General features: G+C 39.1%; 2 protein-coding genes across 2 annotated transcripts; both read left to right on the plus strand.

Moving 5' to 3' along the window:
* The first annotated feature begins 1,514 nt into the window (after positions 1–1,514).
* Positions 1,515–6,581, plus strand: LOC127433780 (protocadherin-10). The gene is made up of 4 exons (XM_051685975.1): positions 1,515–4,174; positions 4,962–5,023; positions 5,130–5,242; positions 5,894–6,581. The coding sequence occupies exons 1-4, from the start codon at positions 1,670–1,672 to the stop codon at positions 6,157–6,159; spliced, it is 2,946 nt and encodes a 981-aa protein (XP_051541935.1). The 5' UTR covers positions 1,515–1,669; the 3' UTR covers positions 6,160–6,581.
* Positions 6,582–7,225: 644 nt separating this feature from the next.
* Positions 7,226–12,273, plus strand: LOC127433781 (protocadherin alpha-C2). Its single transcript, XM_051685976.1, has 2 exons — positions 7,226–9,887; positions 10,631–12,273. The coding sequence occupies exons 1-2, from the start codon at positions 7,476–7,478 to the stop codon at positions 10,652–10,654; spliced, it is 2,436 nt and encodes an 811-aa protein (XP_051541936.1). The 5' UTR covers positions 7,226–7,475; the 3' UTR covers positions 10,655–12,273.
* Positions 12,274–13,218: the final 945 nt, after the last annotated feature.

Consider the following 13,218-nt stretch of genomic DNA (forward strand, 5'->3'; position numbering starts at 1 on the left):
CGATTTAAGTTGCTTTATTTCAGAGTCGGCTCTATGCCATTTATTATGCACTCAATGTAATGGAAAGCAGGAGAATATCATGGGAACCGTGTAGTCTGCTTCTCAACAAGCGGCGGGATTATGCCTCACAAAACCTTTTAATACCACTGTTCGCTAATGATCCGGACCCGCGGCCCTTTAATCCCCACTACATTAATTAAAAAGAGCACGAGCCCTTGCAAGATCATGCCATCTGCTGCGGTTTCATTCCACAGGCAGTTTGTGTTTGGTGCTTATTTAAAACACGGAATTTCTTTTCTTGTTATAAAGCAGGCTGGGGGAGTGGAATGAGTAAAGGATAAGATTGTGTTCCTTGAATTTACACATGGAAGAAGCCCCAAGGCTATTTTAAAGCACATTTAAAACTCATTGTCTATTCAGCTTCATTCTCACGTATTTCTACTCTTCCATATACACAGTTCTATTATGGTAAATATCAAAGGGATAGTTTACCCTAAAATAAAATTCTCTCATAATTAACTCACCCTCATGCCATCCCAGATGTGTACGACTTTCCTACTTCTGCAGAACACAAATAAAGATTTTTATAAGAATATCTCAGCTCTGTAGGTCCATACAGTGCAAGTGAATGATGACCAGAACTTTGACTCTTCAAAAATCATATAAAGGCAGCATAAAAGTAATCCATAAGACTCTAGTGGTTATATCAATGTCTTCTGAAGTGATATGATAAGTGTGGGTGAGAAACAGATCAATATTTAAGTGCTTCTTTTCTATAAATCTCCACCTTTATGCAATATGCACGAAGAATGTGAATTGCCAAAAAACTAAAGAAGAAGAATGTAGAAGTGAAATTGAAAGTGGATATTTATGGAAAAAAAAATAAAAATAAAAAATAAAAGATTTAAATATTTATCTGTTTCTCACCCACACCTATTATATCGCTATACAGAAGACATAGATTTAACCACTGGAGTCTTCTGAATAACTTTTATGCTGATTTATGTGATGTTTGGAGGTTCAAAGTTCTGGTCACCATTCGCTTGCATTGTATGGACCTACAGAGCTCAGATATTCTTCTAAAAATCTTCATTTGTGTTCAGCAGAACACATCTGGGATGGCATGAGGGTGAGTAAATGATGAGTGAATTTTCATTTTTGGGTGAACTATCACTTTAATATGAAGCTAATCTTAATATTAAAAGTATTTTTTTTTCTTAATGTCCAATATTATTTAAGAGTATTTATTATTAGTGGCTTTCTGATTTCGTTTTGTTTAATGCATTGTCTTTTTGGTAGAATACATTAATTTTGTTTGATGTTTTTTTAGCATTTAAACACTTTTGAAGTAGTGCATGGAGTTAAAATTGGCGGTTTAAAGCCAACACACACCTCCACCCCCTCTTTCTCCCTCATCCAAACACACGCACACTCCCTCTCTCTTGCGCACGTGCCATTGGCCAAATGCGCGCGTTCTAACGTTAAAGTAATAGTTCAGGGGCTTCCCACTTCACTGTCATTAGCGAGCTCATTCTTTCTCGAAATGTTACTGTGCGTTTGGGTGGACTTTTGCAACTTTTGTTTACCGTTTTGTAGGTTCGTAATCCAATTATGAGAGTTTGGTGGTCATTCTTTTGAAGGCACACATTAAGAAGGGGTTTATATTGTAATGGAGCTGTTGATGTGGATATGGCAGGTGACCTGCCTGGCACTCATTGCATCTGTGGTGGATGTGGTTTTGGCACAGATCCGTTACACAATCCTAGAGGAACTGGAGCATGGGGCTTTTGTTGGAAATATTGCGGAGGATCTGGGACTAGACACCAACAAACTCTCTATTCGCAGATTTAGAATAGTGTCGGGTGCGAAAAGGCAATATTTAGAGGTCAATTTAGAAAACGGCGTCTTATTTGTGAACGAGAGAATTGATCGAGAAGAGTTGTGCGAACACAATCCATATTGTTCATTTCATCTCCAGGTTGTTACCGAAAATCCTTTAGAACTGTACAGGGTAGAGGTTGAAATACTGGATGTCAATGACAACTCTCCCGTTTTTCCCTGGAGTGAATTTAACCTGGATATCTCCGAATCGGCCGTGGCTGGATCCCGCTTCCCGCTGGAAAGCGCGCAGGATTTGGACATCGGTGACAACTCTCTTCGCTCATATCTGCTAAGCGTAAACGAACACTTTGTCCTTGACGTTCAGACGCGCAGCGACGGCAGTAAATTCGCCGAGCTGATTCTCGAGAGTCAGTTAGACCGGGAGCAGCAGAAGACGCATCTGATGGTTCTCACAGCGGTGGACGGGGGCTCGCCGGAGAGGTCAGGGACTGCGCAAATCAACATAACGGTTCTGGACGCAAATGACAACGCGCCAGTGTTCGACCAGAACTTCTATAATGTGAGGCTGGCTGAAAACGCACCGCGCGGCACAGTGGTTATAAAACTAAATGCAACAGATCTCGATGAAGGATCCAATGGGGAGATCACATACTCTTTTAGTGGGCACGCTCCAATGAGAGTGCGTGAGCTGTTCAGTGTGGATCCACGCACGGGAGAAATCAAAGTGAAAGGTCTCGTAGATTATGAAAAGGCACGAATGCATGAGATATACGTACAAGCTAAGGACAAGGGGCCTTCTGCAGTGGCGGTACACTGCAAAGTTATGGTCAATATCCTAGACGTCAACGACAATCTTCCTGAAGTGATCCTTACCTCAGTGTCCACACCTGTCCAAGAGGATGCGCCCCCTGGCACTGTTATAGCAGTTATTAGCGTTATGGATAAGGATGCTGGGGAAAATGGAAACGTTGACTGTGAGATTCCTCATCATGTTCCCTTTCAGCTACATTCTTCTTTTAAAAACTATTACACATTGGTTACTTGTGATTTTCTAGACAGGGAGTCTATTTCTGAGTATAACATTACTCTCACAGCCCGTGATATGGGATCACCGCCTCTTTTCACCAGGAAAACTATCTTGGTGCAAGTATCTGATATCAATGACAATGCGCCACGATTCAAACAGCCGTCCTACACCGTCTACCTGACCGAAAACAACGCCCCCGGTGCCTCAATTTGCACCATCACAGCACAAGATGCAGATGCGGAGCAGAATTCCTACTTGTCATACTCTATTTTGGAAAAGGAAATCTATGGGATGCCCGTATCCACGTTTGTGTCCATCAATTCAGACAATGGCAACATTTACGCACTGCGCTCTTTCGACCACGAGCAGCTCAGAAACTTTCAGATCGTGGTTCAAGCCGAAGATGCCGGTTTTCCACCTCTGAGCACGAACGTAAAAGTAAATGTGTTTGTTTTGGACCAGAATGACAACCCGCCAGTCGTTGTATCTCCCATGCCCGAGAATGATACAGCAGCATCAGTTATAGCTGTGCCCAGATATGCCGAAGCTGGATACCTAGTGGCTAAAATCACTGCCATGGACGCAGATGCCGGGCAGAATTCGCGTCTCTTTTATGAAGTCCTCCAAGCTACAGATCTGACTTTGTTCAGTGTCGCTCTGTACACTGGAGAGATCAGGGCGATTCGCCGGCTGGTGGACAACGACCCCACGAGGCAGAGGCTGGTCGTTTTGGTCAAGGACAACGGTCAGCCACCCCTCTCGGCCACGGCTTCCATCATTTTGTCAGTTGTTGACAACGTGCCGGAATCCTTGCCGGATTTCGGCGACCTCGCACTCAGCCTCCAGGACCGGTCAAACCTTACGCTGTATTTAATAGTGTCTCTGGGCACAGTTTCATTCACGTTTCTCTTGGCTATTATCGTCCTGGCTACAATAAAGGGATACAGGGACAGAAATTCCATTTGTGATTATGCGTCTTTCAGCTCATGCTGTGGATTCCGTTCTAAAGGATCTGCCAGTGATGTCATTATAAAGTCTAACCTGAACATGCACATATCGTCAGGATCTAAGGGATCCACACACTGCGTGGAAGTTAACGAGAACAACCCAATCGGTCAGAACTACTGCTATAAAATGTGTTTAACTCCAGAGTCATCTAAATGTGACTTCATGTTCCTCAAGCCATGCAGCCCGACGGGAACAGCTTCTCGAAATAACATCAAGGAAGTCGAAAACAAGACTTTGACCTGGAGCCCAGCTAGCCACAGTCTCGGCGCAAAGAACGGGACGACATCTCCAAACGAGGTAGGACAATTAAACTGCTGATCTTTGCGCTAATAATGTTGTATTTTTAGTGTCCGCAAAGATTGAGCGATTTGAAAAGTTATCAGCGTCTATATTCATCTTATATGTCTGTTAGATGAGAGCAAACATCTGCAAAGAAAACATGTACAACTTTACAAGACAGGCGCAATTAGCAAAAAAATAAAAATAAAATAAAAGTAAAAATAAAGGGGATTTTGCCCACTAGATGGCGACTTCATATCAAGTTGAGCTCTCAACAACAATGCTGGCTTGTGATAAAAGTTTAGAAATATAAATTATAGTTTATGTCTATGTTAAAATCAACTAAGTATAATAAATAATATTAATTATTAATCCTGAAGTTAATATGAATGCAGAACAGTAGCACCAACATTAAAGGTAAAAGTGTTCCACTAACTCTTGGGATGATGTATTTATCTAATTTGAGAACAATATTGTTTGTTTCACTGAGCTATTTTACCTTTGAGCTGTACTGGGCATACATATTTAATTTTTTTCTTCAGTGAACTAGACCTTAAAATTCCTAATGTACTGCTCATAACTTAATCATAAAATAAATAAATGCATTTTCTCCTATGCTCCAAATCACAGGTGTACTACAAACAAGGTGATGAATTAGTAAAGTCACTTAGTGCCTTGCGTTTTTTTGAGGTCTTTCCACTCTTCTAGGTACAATCAATTATGGTTATAGTACATTCATGTTTTCCAAATGTGCAGGCTAAATGGAGTTAATATTTCAATTTGTCTTTTTTTGTGTCTGCTGTAGCTCAAACAAGGCAACAAAAACCGGACCCTGGCCAAGAACCAGCTCAATTATACACATAAAAGGTAAATAAAGTATGGCTGATTCTATCTCTGTCTCTCTGTCCTCCCTCCCCCTTACCTTCTCCCACATAAACAAAGTATTTGACACGTCCATTTTTTGTTTTTCTAGCCATACTCCAATAAACACAGGTAGGACACTGCAGCGCAGACTGATGCAGGACTCGGACAACTATGCTTACCCATCCGTTCCACAATACTGGACTTGGGGGAATCACATGCATGGTAAGAGCATGAGCATGTCCAAAAAAATAAAATTTAACATTTCTCAGGCTAGGTTTATTTTTGAAAGCCAATTTTAGGCACACACCTAAAATTCTTGGCTACAAAAAAAGCTATTGTACATTTACATTGTAATTACATAGGATAAAAAGATACAGTTCGTATGTTATAATGTACAAGGTCTCAAACCATTGTTTGGGCAACACATTTTATAATTAATGATTTATATAAAATTACAACATTTAAAACACATGTGACAACCTGCCCTAACCTGACATTAATAAACAAAATACCCATGTCCTGAGAACACATTTCCACCATTTGGTTAAAATCTGCTTGAATTTTATAGGTGACCCTTGCCTTAATATATCCCAGTGTTTAATTGTGTTCACTTAATTACAAAAATAGGACAATATTGGAATTTAGTTTGGAGGTTTTCAAACCAACATAACAAAATCACTACTACAGATAACAGGCATTTGTGCAAATGGACTTTTGACTCAAGATCTTATAGTTACTGTTACAAATAGCCCCAGTCTCCACAATAAATGATGCATTTCAGTGCTGTTTATCTGAAGACAGTAGTTTTATATTAAGTTGAACTATTGATCTATGATTATTTACCATTTATTTGATTTTCTCTTTGACTTTTAGATTATAAGACCTCGCCTAAGGTTGGGGGCTTTTCAAATCACTCATGGACCTGTTACAACCAACATGATTCAGTTCAGCCTTCACCAGACTATCAACATAATGTTTACATTCCCGGAACACCATCAACACTCTGTACACTCAAACTGGCAAATAATGGGGACCTTGAAGTGTACAACTCATTCTCAACTTTTGGAAAAAAGAAAAAGCTAATGCCAAACAATAACTGCCAAGAAGACGCAGTAATAACCAATGATTTTTTCAAATGAATTTTTCACCTGTATTTTTCACCTGCATGCTACTTTCTGTGTATAAGTTTAATTATGTTGTGGATGTTTGTAGTTTAAATATACATGCTGCCTGATTTGCTTTCACAAATGTCACAACAAGAAAAGTACTTTGATGATACGTTTTGTATACTCATTGTTATTTAGATATCTCCCAACTTCGAATTCTTCAAGTATTTAACAGGTGGTTGCTTTAACTGTAAAGACCCATATTGGCGAGTATCTTACATTTTTATATCCTCTTGTTTACTTCATGTACAAAAAAGTTTTTGAATAAAGCATATTATTAGAAATTATGTAATGGGTCTGGTCTTTCTTTGTCAGAATAGAATACTTATAGTTCGCATGGCGTAGTCAGGATATGCCTCTGTCCGTGGTGCTGAACTCGCTTTTTGTTGGATGACGCCCAAATGTTTGATGCAGTTTAAAGAGTACCATACAATTTATCACAGCTATTCGTAATTTCAACATTTGCAGCCAAATGACACTATTTATAGATGCTGGATTTAGCAAAGACTTTAAGTAAATACATTACACTCAAAAATATTTTAGTATATCTTTAAGATTTGCACATTTCATATTCTATGACAAATTTATTATCAAAATGTACATATTTTTAATTAACCATAATTTAAAGTATTTAATTGAACTTAAATACTTTGTATGAATGCTTAATCTATAATAATGTAGATTACTCAATTCAGTTTGTTGGAAATTTGAAAAATACAATTGAAATGCAAAAATTGGCTGATTTTATATATATATATATATATATATATATATATATATATATATATATATATATATATATATATATATATAGTGAGTGTAATAAGGAGTTTCAGTATTTCACAATAAATAATAAAGTCTTCAAATATAGTGCTGAATGACTTTTTTCCCGTAAAAATATATTTTTTATAAAATCTTTTACATTCACACGATGTCGCTGCAATACCGCAAATCACTTTTAAGAGGCTCAAACAGGAGAGGAGGTCCAGGCAGACCAGCCATGCTTTTTTGCTATCATAATGCTGTTGGATAGAGCCAGTGAGAGGAGCAGTGGCTTTTAGCACAGCTATCCTGAGCTTCTGTGGGTGTTCATTAGTGGAATCCATAGCACGGCGCTATGGGGAAGCTCTCCTGGATATTTTTAAAACCTCACGTACTCGATAAGCTCGATTCGTTTAGGAAATGTCAATAAATGTGCTCCTTCGACCAGTTATTATTATTTATTTATTTTGGCGAAATATTTCGCTAGAACTTGAGCCATTGCTTTGATATTCCCTGTGCTCTCTGCAATGGAGCCGCAATCAAGCGTACTTCCGAGGAGATGGCACCTCTGTTTTCTTGTCCTCCCAGCGATGTGGAGTGTCGCTTCAGCTGTGACACGATACTCCATCCCCGAAGAAATTCCAGTGGGCTCCGTGGTCGCAAATATCGCTAGCGATTTGGGCCTTGACGCGCACAGCCTTGCGGAGCGAAAGGTAAAGCTGGATTATATTCACAGCAAAAAATATTTAGAAATAAATAAAGACACCGGGGAACTGTTTATCTCCGAGAAAATCGACAGGGAGTATTTATGCCCCGCCAAAACATCATCGTTCTGCTTTCTTAAGATGGATGTGATCATCGAGAGTCCAATACGCATCTTTAATATCGAATTGGAAATTATGGACATTAATGACAACGCGCCTCAATTCAGGCGGGAAAGAATACCCCTCGATATTTCGGAATCCGCGACGCCCGGGGAGCGGTTCTCTTTAACGAATGCAGTGGATGCTGATGTCGGAGAGAACTCTATCGAGACCTATTATCTGAACGAGAGTGACGAGTTCACGATTGAAATTCAGTCTGGAAGTGATGGAACCAAATACGTTGACCTGGTTCTAAAAGCGAGTTTAGACCGAGAAAAACAAGCAGTCCATACGCTAACGCTCATCGCTGTGGACGGCGGCATCCCTGCGCGGTCAGGTACAGCTAACATTGTCATTCAAGTGTTGGACACCAACGACAACGCCCCACAGTTTGATCGACAAGTTTACTCCGTTGATTTGATCGAAAACGCGCCGACTGGGACGCTAATTATGCAGCTGAATGCAACAGACTTGGACAAGGGTACAAACGCAGAAATCATATACTCTTTCACTTTGTACACATCTGAGAACACACAGGAGAAGTTCTCTCTCGATCCCAGCAGTGGAGAAATAAGAGTTAAAGATGTGATTGATTTCGAAGAGGTTAAAAGCTTCGAGATGTATGTTGAAGCCAAAGACAAGGCGGTCAATCCCCTGTCTGGTCAGTGTAAAATATTAGTGTTCATCACAGATCTGAATGACAACTATCCTGAAATTACAGTCAAATCTTTTCAAAGCTCAATCAAAGAAAGTGACCCCATAGGAACAGTGATAGCTGTCATCAGTGTGAGTGACAGGGACTCTGGAGATAATGGCAAAGTTGTTCTCTCAATCCACAATGCAGAATCGTTACCTTTTGCATTGAACAAGTCATCAGAAGACTTTTTTGCATTAACAGTTACTGAGACACTGGACCGTGAGAAGATCCCCAATTATGACATCACACTTCATGTGACTGACAGAGGAACTCCACCTTTGACTGATAATGAAATGATCAATGTTGTAATTCAGGATGTTAACGATAACGCACCAGTGTTCCCCCAGGCCCTCTATAACATTCATTTGATGGAAAACAACGAGCCTGGGGCTTTATTAGCCTCTCTCACTGCTCACGACCCAGACCTCCATGAAAATCAGTATCTGGTTTACGTTATCATTGAAAAAGAGATTGCCAACACATCAATGTCAATGCTGTTTTCCATCAATCCAGAGAACAGCAACCTCTACGCTTTACGCACTTTTGACTACGAAAGGGAGAAGGAGTTTCTATTTCATATTGAAGCAAGAGACTCTGGGATCCCTCCTCTTAGCAGTAATGTAACTGTACACATCATCATTCTGGACCAAAATGACAACACCCCACTCATAGTGTCTCCATGGCGTCCGCAAGGCACTGTTATTGAGGAAATAATTCAGAGATCAACTGACAAAGGATCCCTGGTCTCCAAGGTTATTGCGTTGGACGCTGACTCAATGCAGAACTCCCGCATAACATATCAGTTTCTGCAGATCACAGACACTACGCTGTTCAGCCTTGACCAGTATAATGGTGAGATACGAACCACACGTATGTTCAGTCATAGGGATCCCAGACATCAACGGCTGGTCATCATAGCCAGAGACAATGGAGAACCGCCTCGCTCAGCCACGGTGACCATCAAGATCTCCACGGTGGAGCAATTGGTGACGCAGTTTACTGAAACCACAGAGGTGCCTATTGATTATGACTTGTTCACAGATCTAAACCTGTATTTGCTCATTGGTTTGGGTTCAGTGTTGTTTTTGCTGCTCATCACTATTCTGGTCATCATAGTGCTAAAATGTCAAGAGCCCAAACAGTCTAAAGCAGCTCCACATGTTAGGAACAGCATCGTAAGCCAGAGGAACTCCACCACTGCTGACTCTACACTCATCTCAAGTGACGCCTATTGGTACAGTCTGTTTCTGGCAGAGACTAGAAAGGGAAAGGTAGTGGTACGGCAGCCCCTTCCTAACGGGACAGGGTTTATTGTATCAAGTATCCCGGGAAGTGCTGCACTGACTGAGACCAGTGCATCAAGGTCTTCCACATTACAGGTAATAACATTTCTTTGGGATACCAATGTTTAGCTTTGTATGTATTTACACAATATGCAAATACGGTTGCCCCAAAAAACAATTTGGATGCTTAAGCCATGCTAAATGATGTATGAAGGCAATTGCATTAGACAACAAAATATAAGTGGTATTTATTGAAAAGAAAGACAGCACAAGCATTTCACTGATCATTTTAAATTATAGTAAAGTGAAGTATTTGGACACCTTCTGGTTGTCAAACTTTGTGGAACATGTCCATAGTTAATATGACAAACTACACCTGTGGTTACTCTGCTAGAGCACCTGTATGATCTTGAAGGGAACTGACTTCATCCGTTAAACAATTAAAAGTAATTGCAAATGGCTAAGCCTAGAAAGGGAAAGGTAGTGGTACGGCAGCCCCTTCCTAACGGGACAGGGTTTATTGTGTCAAGTATCCCGGGTTAGTTCTGAGAGAAGGTTTAGCATCATTTATTTTATTTTTTTGCGGATGCCACTTGGTCCACTTGTCAAAATGGTTATGGGGCCACCATATGCATGCATATTGAGCATACTGTAAATGAAAAAATTACTTTAAAACAGATCTGTTTTAAAATTAGTTTTCTGATTGCCCTGCTAAAAAACATACAAACAAGTAATGTGATTCTATGAGACCAGGTTGCTTTCTTCCTCTGCATCGATGATTAAATATGTTTTTGTGTGTGTGTATGTGTGTGTGTGTGTGTGTGTGTGTGTGTTGACAGGAGTCTAGCAGTGATTTACCGTGAGCTGACTGATGGATTACAACATACTACAACTGCCAGACTCTCTGTTCATGAGGGGACGATTGATCATCTGTTTCGTCATTACTTTAAGGTTTTACTCAATTCAAGACTGTATGTCAGTCTCTTGTAACCAAATTGAGCATGACTTTGCATGGCTAAGTGAAGGAATTTTTTTTATATATCTAAAAGACTTCTAAATACACTCTACAATCGAAGAGAGAGAGAGAGAGAGAAGTCATACTTCCTGACTACTTGGAAAACTGAACTGATCAGCAGTGGAAAAATCTTGTAACAGAGATCAAATAAGGGTCAAGGTCATGTTTAAATGGAATTCATAATTTTACATAGTTAAAAAAACATGCTGACAAGAAAGTTGAGATGTGATGATCTCTGATGAGCACAATCTAATGAGCCAGGCATAGACTTTACCTCAAAATATGCTTTTACAGGAATGTAGTGGATATATACATTACATGTAGATTAATATTCTATTCTGCTCTCCACCAAATGTTAAAAATGAATTGCCTTTACCAAGTGGATTTTATAAAATACGCTGTTTTAAGACAGGAAAAAAAAAAGAGTGATCACATCTGTATGTCAGCCTTAGCGACATGTTAAAATGTACTGAAAACGAAGGAGACAGCAAAAAATGTTTTCAGATGCTAGAATATTAACAGAATTAGAATATTACCTTGGCACAAATAGTACAAATGAACAACCATGATAATAAAAATAATGAACACTTAGATTTTTTTTTATACAAGAGTTAACAATTACTTTCAAACTGCTGTTCATTGTAGTCTTTGGCCTTGTTTATTGCGATTTTTAAAATGTAATTGTTTTATATTATGAAAATGAAAAAAAAAAAAGCTTGTCATCTTTAATGCTGCTTCTTATATGATGAATGTGTGATGTATTTGTGGTGAAATATTTGGCAAATGTAAATATTTTGTTACAGAAATCAAAATAGTATTCCCTCTATCTTACTAAAGCTGTCCCAAGCAATTGAGACATGGAGATGAGGTGTAGGAGAAACAAAATAAAAAGAGAGCCAGCAAGGAGAGAAAACAGTAGGAATATAGGTTATTTGGGACATGTGAACTGATTATAGATGGACACATTGCTTGCCAGGACACCAACTGTCTGCTAGAAAAAGCCACTGGAGGTAACCTTCAGTATTCACTGATAGCAATGTAATCCAGTTCAATCTTGTTTACTTTCATTTAAGGAATTTTAGTTCCTAGCAGCAGGCTAGAGCATTTGGAGATAAATAAGATGAGTAAAAACTGCTGTGTGCCTTTATCTGTTTGGTTTAGGGTAGACAAATAAAGTGTGCCTAGAATTATAAGTGACCAAATGGAGACGATTACTCTGGTCCCCATCTGATTAGAACATTCTACAGCTCTTTTCCCACCAAATGCTGGTAAAGTCTATTTAGGCTATTCATAAAAATGTACATCACAATCTCATTAACATCCCTTGGGTTTCTCTTGTTTCATTATTTCTGTTTACTTTCTGTTGCCTTACATGCAATATGCCCTTATGCAAACAAATGCCTTTGTGACCTTCTTGGACTGTATGATTTATCCCTTGCTTGTAAATACAGCAATGTGAATAAAAACATTTACAATATGTTTCTAGATTCTCAGTCTCACTGTCTTGAACAGAGAAGGTAGGGAAGAGCATATGTGTGAGGTTAAGCAGGGCTCTATGTGTGATGTCACAGTGACAAAACACACCACATATTTCATTGGTGCTGACCTAGGCAGCACTGTCTCTATAGCAACAGTAACCATGACAACAACTGCTTCTCTTCATATTTAGAGAAGGACCCTTTTTTATCCCCAACACATTAGTCAAACAATGAAAATGTATACAGATTGCCCCACAAAGGCAAAATGCAGTAACTACATATTTTGATAAATGTATGTAAATTTATAACTGAGCAGGTTGCTTAGACAGTGACAGACGTATTTGGCCAAGTTATGCTCAGATTCACAAAAATCATGCATGTATTTAATCTTTCACAATTATTGTTTATTGCGTGCAGTAAATGTTATAGGTTTATAGGTTAAAAGTTCACCCAAAAATGAAAATTCTCTAATTATTTACTAACTCATAAGACTCCAATGGTTTAATCAATATCTTCTGAAGTGATCCAGTTGGTTTGGGGTGAAAACAGATCAAAATGTAACTCAATTTTCTCTATAAATCTTGACATCTGCAGTCTTCTTGGCGATAATAATTTTAAGTTTGATTATATTTACTAGCGCCATCTAGTGCTCTGCACACACGTCAAGCACTAGGAAGTGTAATCGAGCTTGAAATCATAATCATGCCTAGAGGCTGCAATGGCAAGATGTACTGTAAAAATTAACTACATTTTGATCTGTTCTCACCCAAAATCAATTGGATCGCTTCAGAAGACATGGATTAAATGTCGTGTAGATTACTTTTATGCTGCCCTTATATGCTTTTTGGAACTTCAATGTTTTGGACCCCATTCACTTGCATTGTATGGACCCACAGAGTGGAGATATTCAGGCAAGACCATTGGCAAAACATAT

This window comes from Myxocyprinus asiaticus, chromosome 43 (genome assembly GCF_019703515.2).
Source record: "Myxocyprinus asiaticus isolate MX2 ecotype Aquarium Trade chromosome 43, UBuf_Myxa_2, whole genome shotgun sequence".
NCBI lineage: Eukaryota > Metazoa > Chordata > Actinopteri > Cypriniformes > Catostomidae > Myxocyprinus > Myxocyprinus asiaticus.